Here is a 17,037-nt window from a genome sequence, read left to right on the forward strand (position 1 = left end):
AAGGCAAGCCCCGCTGAGCAGGGAGAGGTTTTTCAGGCTTGGGCTGCATCTGCCATCATCTCCCCTGCTCTGCCTGTGCACAAGGCAAATGCCTCCCTCCTCCTGCCCTGAGGCCCTGGTTCCTGTGGGGAAGAGGAGGCAGGATAGCCGGCCTTTCCTGGCCATTTCCAGCCCTTTTTAGTGCCAGAAAAAGACCAGAAGAGAACAATTGAGCAGATTAGGGAAATGGAGGCACTGACTCCTGAGGAATTAAATACAGCTACTTTGGTCCTGCCAGCAGATGGGTACAAAGCAACCCCTGCCAACCTGGGGGAGGAGACAATAAGGAGAGTGGCCAAAAAAAGGAGGAGCACCCTAGGGTGGAGAGGTGAGTGCTTCAAGCAGGGGATGGCAGCTAGTCCTGTAAAGCTCTGGTTGGCAGCTTGTCCAAGGAAGGCCAGATCTTAGCTAGACTAGTTCCCCTCTGGATAGGACCCGGCATATGGGCATGTCGAGTTGAGCGGCTGTAGGATTATTGAGCAAGCATTTATTAAGTGCCTACCAGGATCCAGGCATTGTTGCCTCCCTGTCACAGATATTTATTTGCTGACAGCTGTCACACATCCCCCTAAGCTGTCTCTTCAACTCCCGACTCCTTCTGCCAGGCTCTCCTTGGCATGATATCTAGGCTAGGTCTGGAGGAGAGGAACTAGGTTCAAAGCTTCCCTTTGATACATCCTAGCTCTGGGACCCTTAGCCTCTCTGAGGCTCAGTTTCCCCATCTATGCAATGGGGATTGTAGCTATCTCTAGCTCAGTAAGGTGCCAAAACACTTGGCGAGCTCCTCCTCCGTCCCAACCCGAGAAGATGGAAAGATAGTGTCAACTAGAAAAAACGCAGAACTATTAAATAGTCCGAATCACTCTTTAATCAAGGGAAAGGGGTTCAGCGCTACTATGTTGCGACAACAGAGCTGCTCCCCAAGACTGCACAGAGTCTGGACGCCCTGGTCACTGACCCCTGGGAGTGCCACTGACTCAGGATGGGCTCCGAGGAACAAAAGAACTTGGGGAACCTATAGACCATTTGGGGAGTCCAGGGACAGGGAAAGATGATGGACATCACTAGAGCTACAGGGAAAATGGGAGGGTTCCAACTACACTGACAGGATACAATCAAGCTTCGGAAAGGAATCATAGCTAGAGGCTGGGGTGTAAGAGAAGGGGCTGCTTACTATGGATACTGAAGGCTGGTCCCTGCCCAGGTGTGGATCTTCTTGGGGAAAGGTCTGATACAATAGGGGAGACCAAGAGGGCCCTTGGCACAGGTGTATCTCACCCAACCAGGATTGTCATTCCTTGAGGGTCTCCCACTCAGTCTGAAACTTCTAACTTGGGATTCTCTTCAGGGTGGATTCTCATGGGAACAAGGAACAAGGACAAGCTTTGGGGTCTCCAATCTACAAGCTAGTCCTGAAAACCGGGGTTCACCAGCTCCCCCTAGGCCACAAGTTTGGGGTTCCTCGATTCCATGTTGATACCCACCCCCCTTTTGGTCAAGACCGAACATGGCTGTCCAAACAAATGGACAAATGGGTACTGCTATATCGGATTGGACTCCATCCCCTAATGGTGGGAAAGCTCAGGGATACCGGTTTGGGCAACTGGCATTTGGGGGCATCCCCCATGCCCTCTGCCTTTGGCAAAAAACCTAACAATCAAAACAGGAGCCCATTCCCCAAAGTCTTAAGTCTTTCACATCTGGTGGGTCCTGATGGTGCCTTCAGCCTCCTCTCTGGCAGACTTGCTCCTCCTTTGGTATCAGCCAGCTTCACTGCTGCTGCAAGAGAAAACTAAGAGAAATCCATGAACATATTCTTTAACAGGACTTGATCAACTCCCTATATGCTCACTCACTACAAAGATTGTCCACACTGCTAACCTTAAATCTGCCATCCCATCTCTATATTCTAGCAATGTCTTCTCCTCACAAATTATACAATTAGGTCATTTACATGCTTAATCAGAAAGATTGCCTCACTTTACCAAAATGTAAAAACCCTACAAACTATAGAAGTATAAAACCAGAAACAGAATCCACATCAGTTTATTCAAGACTTTGTAAATCCGGAAGTGACTACCTCCTGCTTGTGGCCCAAAATTAGTATTTTGTCTACCACCAAGTAATATTCTACCTAGATATTCTATAACCTCCAAATCCAAAACCACACTAGAATGACTGCATGGCAACTTCAGCTTCAAAACTATTTTTAAAGTCAAATTTTAAGTTTCAATATTGGAATGAACTCCAAAAATTCTCAAGATAAAAAATGCTTCTAATTTTCCTTAATTCTAAAGCCTCAGACACCCCCCACCTCCCTTTGGGGAGGTTGAGCTGCATGCTAGGGATTTTGAAACTGTTTTCATTCACCTTTAACTACTTAACAGCCATAACCCTGCTTGAATAGCTTGGGCTTTTTACTTCTATTAACTGTTACCTGCTATGAAAAACAATGTTGCAACTGAGTCAGCTAATGTAAAGTCTGTAGATAAAAATTTGCTAAAATCATTCTCCTGACAGTTTTGGGTCCACAGTTCATTCTCCTGAGTATTTATTCCCTGGCAATGAGGACTCATTTACCATTGAGCTTCTGCCTAAATCTGTAGGTGAATGGATTAGCATTCCCAGTCACAAAGGTTCTCTTCTTATCTCCCTGTTTCCTGCCTTGGAGCTCCAAAATGTATAAGCTTTACAGGTACTGGGGAGCCATTCAGTGTTCTATCTGAACCTTGTTTATTAAAACTGCTGCTTAGAATCTACTACTTATGTGCAAGGCCTCCCCCCTTTGGGCACTGATGTTTTGCCAGGTTTTCCTTATGCTCCAAACTCTTCCTTTTAAGAAAAGGGACCCCTTTGAATTTGCTCACTCATTCGTAATGGCTAAACATTTCTATCTGCCTCCACAATTTCCATAGTCTATGCCTTGCCTTCCTGAGGCTCCTTTCATCATATGGAAAATTTGCTATTAGGAGAAAAAGTGGGAGGTAACTTCAAACGAGGGAGAATTGGCCATGATCAGCCGTCACCTGTAGAACTTGACTAACTCTGCCTTTCCGTTTGCCCTTGTGACTGCCTGGATCAATAACCAATTTCCTCCATCGCTTTTCTTTTTCCCAATTATCTTCCCGTACAATCCACTCTTAGATGGCAAGTCTCTCTAACCACGCTCCAGATTTAAAATGTTTATCTTGTATTACTAACGATCATTTCTAGGCTCCATCATTTCTTCCTAACTTCTTCTGATACCACTTTGAGACAAACTAGCACTCTGTAATCTCTGCTGCAACTTCTCCAATGAACAAATGTTCCTTTCCATCCTCTTAACCAGGTAAAAGGCTCCGACTTAAACTTTCCCACTTCGACTAACTTTGGGGACTAGCTCTGTCCCTTCTAGGCTCTCTACTACTTAAAGGGCCTTGGCTCAGGGGCAATAGAATTTTCAGGGGAAATCAAATGGCCAGTTTGTGTCTGCTACAGAAACATTTCTAGTCAATGAAAATGATGAGAAACAATCCTTATCCGGATCCAGTATCTTGGGGCTCCTTTGGATTTCTCCTAGAGATGTCTTCTTCAGGAATCCTTCAGATTCAAAGCTGCAGGAAAATCTGGTCCAGGCTTTGGGCTCCTCGGAAATGTCTTGAGGTAAAACTTTCATAGGTTTTAATCACTTCAGCCACACTCACACTCCAGAACTGGGGGGTCAAATACAGGCCATTCCTAGAAATTGTAGAGTTTCCCAGGTGAGAAATTCCCTTATTAGCAGTCATGTGCCAAAGATCATCAGAAATAATGCGCACAAAACCTTTAATTCTCTCCACTTCAAAAGGAAAATTAGTTCTCTGTATTCGCTGGTCTTTTCAGACAAAAACTTATCTATTGGAATGGTTGCACTCTGGAAATTGACCTTCAAAGTGCCCCAAATCAGGTCATAGTTCGTGATCCTTTTACTTTTTCAGAAGCTAAAACCCATAACCTTCTTCTCCAGACACAAAACGTAGGATTACTAGGAAAGCTTAAAAGTTACCTTTAACTCTGAATACTCGACAATTTTCTTTTTCTATTTTTTCCCTTATTTTACCTTTGTCTCCAAATTTGCCTTTCCCTTAGCCTGGCCTCGAACCACTTTGGCCACTACTTGAGAGGGAATTTGTTGGCCAGTCTAAAATGTTTCGGGTTTCCCCACCATTCAAAGTGCTGCCTTTTCCCCCATATTTCCTGTCACTTACAACAATTCAATGACCAGTCAGGCCTGTAGCTGACCATCCTCAATTGAACTTTCTTTACTCCTTGTTATTTGAAAACAATGAACAGCTTAAAAAGGGAAATTTGAGCACTTCAAATAGCCAGGTTAATGCCTAGAATCAAATGCACCTTGTTACCAATGTTAAATGCACTTGGTACAATATTTCATACATTAACCAGACCCAAACTTTGGGAAGAAAAATGAGACCTTAAAGTTAGGAATTTCTGGGCCTCCCTTTGCCTCCTGCTGGATATTCCCTCGTCCAGATCGCAGCTCCAGCCTCTTCAGCTTTTGGGAGGAATTCCTTGCTAACAACTTTCAGACATTATTTGCTAACCTTTAAATCACCAGCATTTGAAGTTATTAGTGAAGTCTACACCTAAGAAATCCATTAGTCATATAATACAAGCAAAAGCCCCCAGAAAATGGAGAAGAAACCCAGAACTTCAGTTCTTAAGCTTCCAGGAGAAGCTTTTTTTTTTCAAAACTTTATGACCATGTAAACCTTAAGCCAAGGCATCTCAATTCATGAAGAAACTTTCTCTATGTTAGTCAACTTACTCAGACTCTCAATTGAACCCTCAGGCTCTCTCACTCCAGCTCAGCTTCCCATTCAAAGCTTTCAGCCAACCACTCATGCTTCTGAACTGCTCTCCTGGCCCTCACCTCTAGCATAGACACTGCTGCACTCACACAGGCACCAACACACACCCCCAAAATCTAATTAAGCTCCGAGATAGTAACCAGGTTGAACCAGACTCCATGTTGTCCAATATGCGTTGGGGCCAGACTCTGCTACCTTCTCATCTTCTCAAACCTTAAAATGGCCATATCATTAGGTGGTTCTTTGGGCTGCTGACTTCCCCCACCTTTTTTTGGGACAACAGACAAGCTGTTACCCATGTCCAATAGTGCCCAGGTGGCTATGGACGATGCGGCTGTGTACCCCACAGACCCCCAACTAAGAATCCCTTAATTAAAGAGCAAGTCACTCCCAAACACGAGATGCAAGTCCTACCTCGGAAAGCCACTTACCTGGCCCTCTGCTAACCAGACTCCTGACCCAACCCCAAATGGACTGTGTGGGTACCTCACAGCTCAGGGTCCTAATTAGCAGGATGGCTCAGGCAGCCGGGACTTTGGATCTCACTGGGGCCTCCATTAATATCAACTGGAAAAAACACAGAACTATGAAATAGTCAAAATCACTCTTTAATCAAGGGAAAAGGGGTTCAGCACTACTAGATTGCCCTCGTCACTGACCCCTGGGAGGGCCACCATGCCAGATGGACTCCAGGGAACAAGAGAATTTGGGGTTCCTCTATACCATTTGGGGAGTCCAGGGACAAGGAAAGATGATGGATATCACTAGAGCTACAAGGAAAATGGGAGGGTTCCAACTAAACTGACAGGATACAATCAAGCTTGGGAAAAGAATCATAGCTAGGGGCTAGGGTGTAAGAGAAGAGGCTGCTTACAATAGATAGTGAAGGATGGTTCCTGCCCAGGTGTGGATCTTCCTGGGAAAGATTCTAATACAATAGGGGAGACTTCTTAAGACAAAGAAGGTCCTTAGCATATGCTTATCTCACCCAACCAGGATTGTCATTCCCCAAAGGGTCTCCCACTCAGTCTGAAAGTAGCCTGGGATTCCCTTCAGTGTAGGTTCCCATGGGAACAGGGAACAAGGACAAGCTTTGGGGTCTCCAATCTACAAGCTAGTCCTGAAACTTGGGGTTCACCAGATCTCACTAGGCCACAAGGTTGGGGTTCCTAGATTCCATGTTGACAGTAGCTTAGTAGCCCATTCCTTTCTCTGCCTCCACTTTGTCTGGCTAATCCGTGGGTTCCATAGGCTGGGACACACAAGCCACCTGTCTTGAGTCAACCACCATCCTTGGTCTCTAAAGCTCATCTCTCTGGGCTGTGAACAAGAACAAGGGGGCCATCTTGGGCGCCAGTGGGAACTAGGGTCCCCCTTCTCCAGAAAGCCTGCCCTCTGTTCACTGTTTCCTGTTTGCCCTACAGAGCTTGCTTGGCTCATTTTCTTTTGCACGATGTCTCCGTCCACTAAGTCATGGCTCTTTCTGTATCCCAGCACTTAGCACAGCACCTGCTACATGTTGAGAGAGCAGTAAAGTGGCCTTCACGGCATGACTCTTTTGACCCAGCCTCCCCCTCTCCCCTTCCCACAGTGTGTGCACGTGTGTGTATTCTTGCCCTTTATTTGCATCCCCTTCCCAGCTCTGTGCCTGGAGCAAGTTATTCCACTTCACTTCTGGTGGGCCCAGGGAGCTGTGAGGGTCAGGGGAAACGTGGTGTGGGCTTCCTAAGCACAGAGAGCCCTGCAGAGTATGCAAAGGATCATGGGATGCTTTGGGGAAGCCTCGTTGTGTCTGTGGGGGTGGGTATGTGTATACATGCCCACTGAAGAGCTGGACAGTGACTCCGTGGCGGTTTTCTCGGGAAAGGACTGAGAGGGCAAGAAGCGGCTCTCACCGTGCTGGGTGTTTATAATGAGGATTGTGAACATTTCCAAAGTGCTCTAAGGCTGCTGCCTGGGCTATTTCTTGTGCCTGGGTTGTGTGGCAGGGCCTGTTTCCTCACTGCTCCCAGTAGAAAGCCTGGCTTAGGGTACCTATGTGTAGTCAGCATGGTATGGCAGGAAGGCCATTTAGGTTAGGACCTGACTGCTATGTGCAATTTTTTCTATGCTACCTGCTGGTTGTGTGACCATGGATAAGTCACTTGATCTTTCTTGGCCTCACTTTCATTATCTATTAACTGAGGATTCTGTCCTCTAGCCTCCCTGCCTCAAAGACCTCTTGTGAGGCCTTGATGGGTTCATGGGTACCAAAGAGCTTGTGACAGTGGGGAGGGATGCACTAGTGCATGCTGTCTTACTTAGAGAGACCCACAGAACCTCTTAGTGTGTGCCTGTGGTCTTGTCCAGGCTGGGACTAATCATGAAGCAAGAATGGCTGCCATTCTCCTCTTCCTCTTCCTCCTCCTCAACCCTCCTTGGCTGTCTTTCTAGTCTTGTTGGCCTCCTATCCTTGTTGTTGGGTTCCAGGAATGGCTGTGAGAGAAGTTGACGCCCAGGCTGGCCTGGGTCATTGGCCAGGAGGAAGAGCCCCCGAGCTTTGGAGTCCAGAACCAGGCTTTCTTCCCTTTCCTAGGAGTGTGGCAGACCCTGCCACGGCGTCTGCACAGCCCCGATTTCAAATCCTCCCTTTCTGCCTCAGAAATGAAAGCATGTTTGAGTGACTGCTGCAGAGAGCTGGGATGGGTACAAGGAGCTTTGGAAGGAAAGAGCCAGAGCCAGATGGCATCGTGGAGGCCAGGCTGCCTGGGTCCTGAGCAAGGGGCTCTCCAATGTTCTGGCCACAACCCTTGGCTGACAGGAGAGCAGGGAGTTTAGGCAGTTGTCAAGACTGGGAGGAAGAGGGAACAGCCTAGGCGAAGGCGTAGAGGGCAAAGTTGGTCCCTCTGAGCCTTGAGAATCTGATTGTCGGGTGAGGGCTGGAAGGGGCCTTAGAACTCACAGGGGGACTTGCTCCAATATGGCTGCAAGGCAGGGAGACAAGAAAGGAGGAACAGAGCAGTGCTCCGGAGCAGTGGTTAGGGCCAGGCCCTTGTCTGAAGCGTTGTCATGGTGGAGCCATCTTGTGTTTCCCTAGTGGGTACTCAAGACAGGCTGCAGGACTCCTCTTGCCTTCAACCAATGGGTTGGCTTCTAGGGTGCAGAAGAGAAAAAGAGGGGTGTGGGGAGGCAAGGATTGGTGCCTTCACTGAGGGGGCCAGGTGGCAACCGTTCGAAATCACTACTTGAGAACTAGAAAAGCCCCCTGAGGCTCTCTCGTTGAACTTCCTCATCATAAGATGAAGGAAGTGAGGAGCACCAGCTAGCAGACATAGGTTTGGAACTTGGGTTCTCTGACTCCAAATTGAATGTGCTTCCTGCTCATACCCCTGGTCTTCCTCTTAACTAGTAAGAAAGTGAGGTCACAGACAGGAGAACATCTTTGCCCATTTCAACCAGCTGGTAAATGGGAGGTTCAGGATTAGAACTCGGATCCTCTGGGATGCAGTATTTGGCCACCCTGCTGAGCAGCAGATAGGTAGATGTGGTGGGATGAGGGGGAAAAGGATGTTCAGGCGAGACAGAGGTCAGTGAATCCAACTGAATTCAGCCTGATGGAGGAGTCCCCTCGGAGCAGCCAGGGTCAGGTGGGTCTTTGAGAGACACAGAGGAAGGAGGTTGTTCAGAGGCTGCTACCTTGCCACTTGCCTCTCGATGGGCCCCCTCAATCCCGGCCCTGGTCAGGGCTGCCAGTGTTGAACGCATCCCTCTCTGTGCCCACACTGGTGCCAGCCCTGGCTCTGCATCCTCCTTTGCAGCTGCTTCTTACTATCAGCCAACTTGGGTGGGTAAACTGTGATTAGAGCGGGTAGAGAATGCCGTCATTACCAAATTGTGCTTCCGAAGAACTGTTCTGTCATTGTTGATGGAGTTTGCCCACTGCCCTGCTCTTCTTCTCTGGCCCCCGTGAGTCTGCTCTTTCTGGGTGTCTCACTTATCTCCCTGTACCTGGAGTGGCCTTAGTGGGTGCCTGGCCGGGTGGGGTATGCCTTTGCAGCCTCAGTGTCAGGAGTGAGCAGCTGAAACCGTGGTGGGCCACTGAGGTTCTAGCACATACCTGGCCTTGCTACAACTGGGGGAGATGGAGATGGAGTGTGGCGCGTCTCCTTTCCATGCTTCCCCCATTCTGCCTTCTGTCCCCCACGCGCACATATACTCCCAGCCGGAGCTTCTCCCCCTCAGGGCTCTGGAGCACAAGAGGCCAAGGCCTCATCACACTCCGGGAAGGGGTTCTTGGTCATGCTCTGCTTTCCAGGCCCACAAGGCCTGAGCTTGGCTAGACCAGGAAGGAATAAGGGTGTCCTAAGTGGGGCCGTAGGGTCTGGTGCCCTCCCTAGAGCTCCAGCCCGTTGCAGTATTAATAACCCTTCCCTAGCAGACTCTAAGGATTCTGGTAAGCCATTTTAGGGTAGGCCTCTCAGAGCTAGAAGCTAGGGTTGGGGCTTTGGATTCGGGAGGTGAGGGGGCAGTGAAATGGCCAGGACCGAGCACCTCGAGGCCTCTTCAGCAGCTTGGGATGCCATTCCCCTCTGAGGTCTTTGGACAAGACCTCATTCATGGCAGACTCGTTTGGCTGGCTCTCTGGTGGGGCCTCTATACTGTCAGCTCCCCCTGACCCCCTCCTGCTTGGTCCAGCTAGGTGACTCATGCTTGCTTGTCATCTCTGTGCCTTTCAGAAAAGTGTGAAGGAAGGATTTTTACTGAAACAGACCAGCTCTTTCCAGAGGTGGAAGAGAAGATATGTCCGAATTCGAGGAAAGACACTCTACTATGCCAAAGACTCCAAGGTATGTGCTGGGCGGCCCCCACTCTTTTCCTGCTGCCCTGTTTATCCTTGACCCTGCCATCTGATGGTCAGGTCCCTAGAAGACTCGCTCGTTCAGTCAAGAGACACTAGGGACCCAGAGGCAAAACCCAGTACTGCTGGCATATATGCTCTGGCCCATGGGTGTCTCTTTCCCATGGCTCTGTGTCCTGGGATTTTTCCAGGGTGTCGGGGGCACCAGACCACACAACCAGTCTATGGCAGAGCCAGAACTTGACTTAAGGCCTTACTGCCTGCCTCCAAGGCCCCTCTCTTCCCCATTCTCCCAGATAAGAATAGGGCCTAATTGAACTGAGAAAAGGCTAGGAACATGCATCTGGGAGATGGAGCAGAAAGGAGGGAAGCCTTCCTGTAGGAGGGAGCCCCAGAGCTGAGCCTTGAAGAGAGCCAGAAATTCTCAGGGAAAAGAGGCAGGAGATTGTAAGCCAAGAGGCTGGATGTGCACAAAGGCCTGGAGAGAGGAGATGGCCCTTGGGGAGCAGCTAGCAGGGCAGCACTATAGAAATAGGCAGGTGGAGGGGTGTGGTTAACTCAGGTAGCCAGCCACAGAAGAGGGGGTACATAGGCAACACAAAGAAGCTTGGGGCTCAGAACTGGCCAGAAAGCCAACTAGGATATACAGGAGATGGCCAACATCCTCCTGGTACCTCCTCTGAGTCATACGGTCAGAAAACCTGCCAGAAAGCCCCTGGTTGAACGCCACCCCCAGCCGATCAGTTCTCATCAATTCCCACTGCCGAGCCCCTCCCTCCCATGCTGGGGTGGTGGCAGATGACTTCAGAGGCTGCCAAAAGCCAGCCAGAGGAGTGGCGTTTGGTCCTGTATCTCTAGCCCTAGAGGAGAGGAGGTTCTCCCAAGGTACCCCGGCAGGCTGGCCACATATTTCCTAGCTGTGTGATGCTGGCCAATCACTTCACCTCTGTCTGCCTCGATTTCCTCTTCTGTAAAATGAGGATCAACTAGGCTGATAGTTGGAATAGAAACGCACGCTGTTATTAGCTCTTTGCATTCCTGTTACCTCCCTAGAGGGCCCATGGCTGCTGGGTGACTCAAACCAATGGGCAGGCAGCAGGCTTTGCTCACGGCAGGTGAAGCAGGCCTCTCTGCAGCATCCCACCCTGAGCTCCTGGCTCTCTCCCTACTGGGGCCCCAAAGAGCAGCAGAACAAGGCCAACCCCTCTCACAGGTGACATTTGTGGATAGCTTGTCATTCTTCCCTCCAACCTTCCGGGCCTGGACCAGGGCTGTCCTGTTGACCTTCAGTCCAAAGGCTTTTCCCAGCTGCCATGCTGCACTGCTGGCTGATGTTGAGCTTGCTGCCCATTGGGCTCTCGGGGTCTTTTCCCACGATCCTTTTCCTGGTCACATGTCCCCTGTCTAGTGCCTATGGAGGGAGAGAATTCCTTGGCCTCCAGTACAGGAATGGATATTTGCCGCAGGAAGTTTGATCTTACTCGATCCATCCTGTTTGGATATTTTAGAAATAAGATCATGGCATTCAGTGCCCTTGCCAGCCTTGCATTCTCCGTTCCTTGGTTAAGCACCCACTCTCTGCCTTCTCAGTGCCCGCTGTTAAGAAGGAGAGACCTGTATATAGCTTTCCATGCCAGCAATGCTGAGGAGGGCGAAAAGATGAAGATAATAAGTACGGACTGGGACGAGGGGGAGGCTTCCTGGGAGAGGGGGGAGTAGAGCCCTGCAGGCGAGAGAAGAGAAGAGGACATTCCAGGTGTGCATGTGGGGGTGGGGGAGGGAACACAGCAGGAGCAAAAGCCCAGAGGTGGGAACAGGGAGATGGGCCAGACTAGAGCATGACTGTATGTCAGGAGGCAGGAAGCCTGGCTGCTGGGCCGCTCGGGCGTGGCCATTGTGCAGAGAACCTTCCAAGTCAGGCAGATTCATTGTGCCAAGCAACAGGGAACCATTTCCCAGCTTGTGGGCAAGTGAGTGATTGGATAAAAGCGGCATTTGGGAAGGATTAACCTGGCTGAGTGTGGAGGCTGGACTGGAGGGAGGGGGCTGAGGCTGGAGCCTGGCACAATAGGCTGGGTGGGAAGTGCAGGGGACACATGAGACAACTGATAAGAGGCTGTAAAAGATGAAGGAGAGGAAGTCATCTTCCTCATCATCTTTGTGGCCTCTGCCCTGGTGGCACTGGGCGGTGGTAGCCTCCAAGGAGCTGAGCCTGCACTAGCTGGCTGAGGGAGGCTGCTGAACTGGCCTGGCCCATGCTGGGATGGAAATGAAGGTGAGATGTGGGTTGCTGCGGGCTTGGGCAGCAGCCTGGAATCTTCCTCCTCCTGCCCAGAGGGCCTCCCAACAGGCTCTGCAGTGTTTGCAAGAGGAAGCTGATCAATCCTTTGCTTGGCATTCAAAGTCTTCCCCAGCAGGCCCCTCTCCGCACCCCAAGGCCATGGGTGAGGCCTTTCTTGGCCTCAGTGAGCCTGGCCCCTCTGGTCTCTTTTCTCTCTAAATTGCCTCCTCCCTTGAAGACCCAGCTCCATGCTCCCAAGTCTGCCTGACCCAGCCCAGCTCAGCCCAGTGCAGGCCGGCTCTGCCCATTAATCTGGGAGTCGAATGAATGTGTCTGTAATCACAAAGTGGGCGAGAAAAGGGGTCCAGAGAGGTCCCGAGGCCTGGGAGGGAGGACTGTTCCAAGCCCCTTGGAGCTCCTTGCCATCGCCTTCCTTTGTTATGTCTCCCAAACCAAGTGTCTCATATCTATGATCAGTTACTTTTGGTGGGGCCACCTTCTCTTGGCTGACCCATCCAGGCCTAACCTGTGGGGCTTCTGGGAGGTCCCATTGTTGCCATACTTTAATAGCAGCTTTGGGGTCCAGGTAGTACCTTTGAACAGCATCACAACACTGATTGGGCCCTATTTTACAGGGGAGGAAACTGAGGCACAGAACCAGTATCTGAGGTGGGATTGGAACCCAGGTCTTCTTGACAAGTCATTGGCCCTTCCAGTGCAGGGATGATGAAACTGAGACACGAGTGGCCAAGACCACACAGGTCTTTTGGTAGAAGTCAGGTCTCCCCAATGCCAAGCCCAGCCCCCAGGGCCCTTCCCCTTGTGGCTTCCAGACCAAGAAAGGGAAGAGAATAGGAACTCTGGCCATACTGCTCACCCAGTGACCTCCCTTCCCTGGCAGCTGCCCTGGAAGCAGAGGGCCCTAGGGTGATAGCAGTCCATGAATACTGATTACTCAAGGAGCTTCCCACCTGACCTGTTTTCTAGGGTCACTAAGCATTCTCCCAGGCAGCATCTCCCTTGATTCTCACTACCACTTGGAAGGGGCAGGATATAATTTTCCACGAGGGGAGACTGAGGCTCAGGTAAAGAGTAGCTTGCCTGTGGTCACGACCTGTGAGCCATTGAGGCAAGCCAAGATCTCATCAATCGTGTCTTTCATCCTGAAACCTGCCATCTAATGACCTGAAGGAGTCTGGGATTGGGGGGTAGGGGAAGCTGCTCCAGAAGCCAGTCACCTTTCTGTGACTCTTTGGGAAGATCCCATTGGGAAGGGAGGCAGTATGACCTGGTGGGGGGGAGGCCCAGGTTCCAGGCTTGCCTCTTGACAGTTAGTGACTGGCTGGGCAGCTTGGGAATGGGGATTGGTCTCCTCTACCTCCTGGGAGGCTAAAGGGGAAGAAGGTACCCATAGTTCTTTGTAAACATGAAATCCCAGCTGCCAGTATAAGAGTACTTCCTAGCAGGAGTTCAAGGGCCCAAAGGGACCTTGGCCATCGAGCACCCTGTGGCAACCCCCTCCCCTGCCCCACTCACACACACAGGTCAAAGCTGAGGTCCAGAAAAAGGAAAAGACTTGCCTAAGGTTACCTGGGCGAGAGAGGCAAAGTTGAGATTGGAACTCTGGTCCTGTGCCTCCAAGCTAAGTATGAGAAAGAGGGAGGAGAGGCAAAGAACAGAGACAGAGAGCGCTGTCTGCTAGGGAATGAGGAGAGCAGGGGCTGCAGTGCCAGCCTCAGGAGTCCCCCGGAGACTCCTAGCACAATATTAAGCCCCAGCAGCACTCAGTCAAGACTTGAGGGTGGGAGGGTGCTGCTTTATTCTCACCTGAGGGCCCACAGCTTTGGTTTTCCTCTGCTCTCCCTAGAGGTGCAGGACTTTGTCTCTTGCCCTTCCAGGCTGCCAGCTAGATTGGGCCCATCACAGGTCCCCCCATCTCTTCTAGCCTTCCCCGCAGAACAAGTCACCCCTGTCTGTGCCCCAGAGGTAGTCAGAAGGAAACCTGCTCCTGGCTGCCCTGGAAAAGCTGTACCTAGCCTGCAGTCAACCTGGTAGTGCCAGGAGGGCCCTTTAGAGCTCACTTTGGCCAGCTCTTCATTTGGCAAAGGAAAACACAAGGCCCTGGCAGGGAGGGCACTTGCCTAAGGCTGGGTCCTCTCAGTGCCTGTCTGGCTGTGGCGGAGGCGGGGGATGCTGCCAAGGCTTAGAATGGAAAGGGGAAGGGGCAGAGCAGTGGACTGTTTTTCCTTCCTCCCCTCTATAGTGGCCTCTACCTGGCTCTGGTGGGGTGTCCAGGTTCGAGCCTTTCCCCTTTCCTCTGGCATCTGTGCTCTTCCAGAAGATGCTTGGGTGCTTGGTGCTGGCCGAAAGCCATCTCTGACTGCAGCCCTTCCTCCTCTTCACTGGGAGCTCACTCCCTCTCTGTGTGCCCAAGTCCCCACCTGACCACTCCTGCCCTGGGAAGTCAGCCCTGGGCTCCCCCTCACTGGAAGGCTTCAGACCCAAGCTACCAAGCTAGCCCAGGGAGTGACTCAGTGGGCCTCTGTCATCCCTCCCAACTCCTCAGGCCCACACTCCCAAGTCTCATTATCTTGCCAGCCAGCCATCTGTTGCAAAAAGGGCCCCGGGGGCTGCCCTTGCCCGTTGTTCTTGGCCCACAGAGGATGTTGGGGAAGGGGCTCTGTCTCGGGCTGTGTAGCAATGTTGAGCAGACAGCTTGGGAGCTAGCCACTCAAGTGGAGAGGTCCTGGAGCATCTCGGCTGCCCCATCTGCCGGCTGCCCACTAACGACTTGGTGCCTGCCTCATTAAGCAGAGCTCTTCCTCTTCTGTTCCTCTAGTCCCTGATCTTTGATGAGATCGATCTTACTGATGCCAGCGTGGCCGAGACCAGCACAAAGAACGTTAACAACAGCTTTACGGTAAGCAGGGCTGGCCCCAAGAGGCCGGGCACTTGGGCTGCCCCTTTCCCCGATCCCTGGAGGGCCGTGTGTGCACACAAATTGCAAATAACCTGGCAGATAAGCCCCCCCACCCATGCCTCCATGCAGATGGCCTCGTGAGCTCACTGTCAAGAACAGTGGCATCCATGTCAGTGGACCACCTGGTGAGAAATGAAGCTTGATGAGAGTGGGGAGGGGGGCGCGGGCACACTGTGGGCAAAGCCAGCTTCCACGTTTGATCTTAGCAGAGAGACGAGAAGACATTCCTAGGGGGCTGGCATCAATGGCTCATGGCACAACAGCAGAACTAGGGTCAGAGCTGAGAGGGCCCTTGAAAGACACAACACAGGAGTACCTGCAGCTGGCAAGGGCCCAAGACATGAAACAGCAAAGTGAGTTCAGCTGGGGCCTTGTTGCCACAGCTTTGGGAAGGCTGCTGGGCCAGCCTTCTCCCTCTTCCTGGAGGAAAATCTGTGCAGGCCTAAGCTGGGCTCACCCTCTGGCACCACCTACTAGCTCTGCTTTACAGTGAGGGATCCATCTGACTCCCCTCCACACCCACCAAGTGGGCTGCTGGTGGTAGCCATGGTGACGCAGGCCTGTAGGCCTTTGGGACAAGGGTATGAGCAACAATGGCCAAGGTGGCAGGCAGAGGAGTACTAAGGTCACAAGCTGACCAGACTCCCCTCTGTCCCCTTCTGAGGCACCCTTTGGCCAGGCAGGCTCTCGCCTTGGTCTACACTGGGGGGGGGGGGACCACTAGCTGGATAAGGCTGGTGCCATCCAAGTGGCTTCAAGCCAGCAAGAAGGGTCTAGACATACCCTCACAGGGGGCACTGGAGAGCAAGGCAGGAGTTGGGGTTTGGGGCAGGTGCCCCCACATTTGGTGTCCAGCTCGAGATGGAGGCAGTGTTCATGGAGGCCCCAGCATTCCCGGGGCCCTGAGGTCACAGAGCCGGCTGACACCCCTCCGTGGCTTCTCACATAGGTGATCACCCCGTTCCGAAAGCTCATCCTGTGTGCAGAGAATCGAAAGGAGATGGAGGATTGGATCAGTGCCCTGAAAGCTGTCCAGAAGTGGGCAGCTAATGAGGTAAGGGAGCTGCGCGGGAAGCTGCCAGAAGCAGCAGCTTGCTCTGGGGACCAATCTCCAATTGACGGCATTAACCGGAAAATAATGAGATGGAAACGGGGGCCATCTGGTCAGGTAGCAGAGGCGGTTGGGGGCTGGCCGGCTGCCCCGGGCCGCTTCCCTGTGTCCTGGGGCAGCCTGGCAGGCACGGGTGGGCATTTATGCATGGCTGGCTGGGAAGCCTACCAAGCTGGCAGCCTGGCCTGCTCTGGTGTCACTCACAAAGATAGGGGAAGTTGGTTCATTGAAGCCCCTGTGAGAGGACAGCCCCCACTTGACTCTAGAGAGGGCCTGCCCATGTAGCAAGTGGAGGTGGATCCCACCCAGGGCCGCACTGGGAAAGAGGTTTAATCCTCCTGAATCAGTTTCAGCCCAACAGGTTGGGGCATTCCAGAAGATGAGCTCCAGAGGCCCCATGGGTTGACCAAGAACTGGGTATAGCCATGTTGAGAAATTGTGGGGTTTTGTGGCCTTGAAGTTGGAACCAGGCTGAAGGACAGAAGTCCGGGTGCCTCCTCAGAGGGGGAAGGCAGACAGGGAGCTTGAGCTGGGAAGGATCATGGAGATTGACAGAGGAGGAAAGACACTTGCCCAAGGTCTCACAGCTAAGAAGTGTCAGCATTGGGATTCGCAATTTGAGCCTAGCTCCTATGCCTCCAATCGCCACCTCCTGTGGGCAAGTAGCTGCCGGGCTTTACATCTCTGGAAAAGGTGGGGTGGCAGTGATGCAGCACCTATGTTACTGGTGCTATACTATGCCATACCAGGTGGCATCTCCTGGGCACCTTCTTGGTTATAATCTAGTCATTGATTTTTCACTCGTGTCTGATTCTTCACGACCCCATGTGGGGTTTTCTCTCTTTTTAAAAATATAATTTTTCTCTTTTTTAGTATATTTTCCCATGGTTCTCTCCCTCCCTTCTTCTCCACCCTCCCCCTGGAGCTGACAAGTAATTCCAC

The 17,037-nt window shown here is 51.6% G+C and overlaps 1 protein-coding gene across 1 annotated transcript in view; it reads left to right on the forward strand.

The window, feature by feature from the left end:
• DGKK (diacylglycerol kinase kappa) overlaps positions 1–17,037 on the forward strand; it is a 138,353-nt gene that overhangs the window by 71,257 nt on the left and 50,059 nt on the right. The window contains exons 2-4 of the mRNA XM_056809327.1: positions 9,602–9,712; positions 14,844–14,924; positions 15,934–16,038. Coding sequence (XP_056665305.1) covers positions 9,602–9,712; positions 14,844–14,924; positions 15,934–16,038 — 297 coding nt within the window. The remainder of the gene's footprint in view (positions 1–9,601; positions 9,713–14,843; positions 14,925–15,933; positions 16,039–17,037) is intronic.

This window comes from Monodelphis domestica, chromosome X, assembly GCF_027887165.1.
Source record: "Monodelphis domestica isolate mMonDom1 chromosome X, mMonDom1.pri, whole genome shotgun sequence".
Lineage (NCBI taxonomy): Eukaryota > Metazoa > Chordata > Mammalia > Didelphimorphia > Didelphidae > Monodelphis > Monodelphis domestica.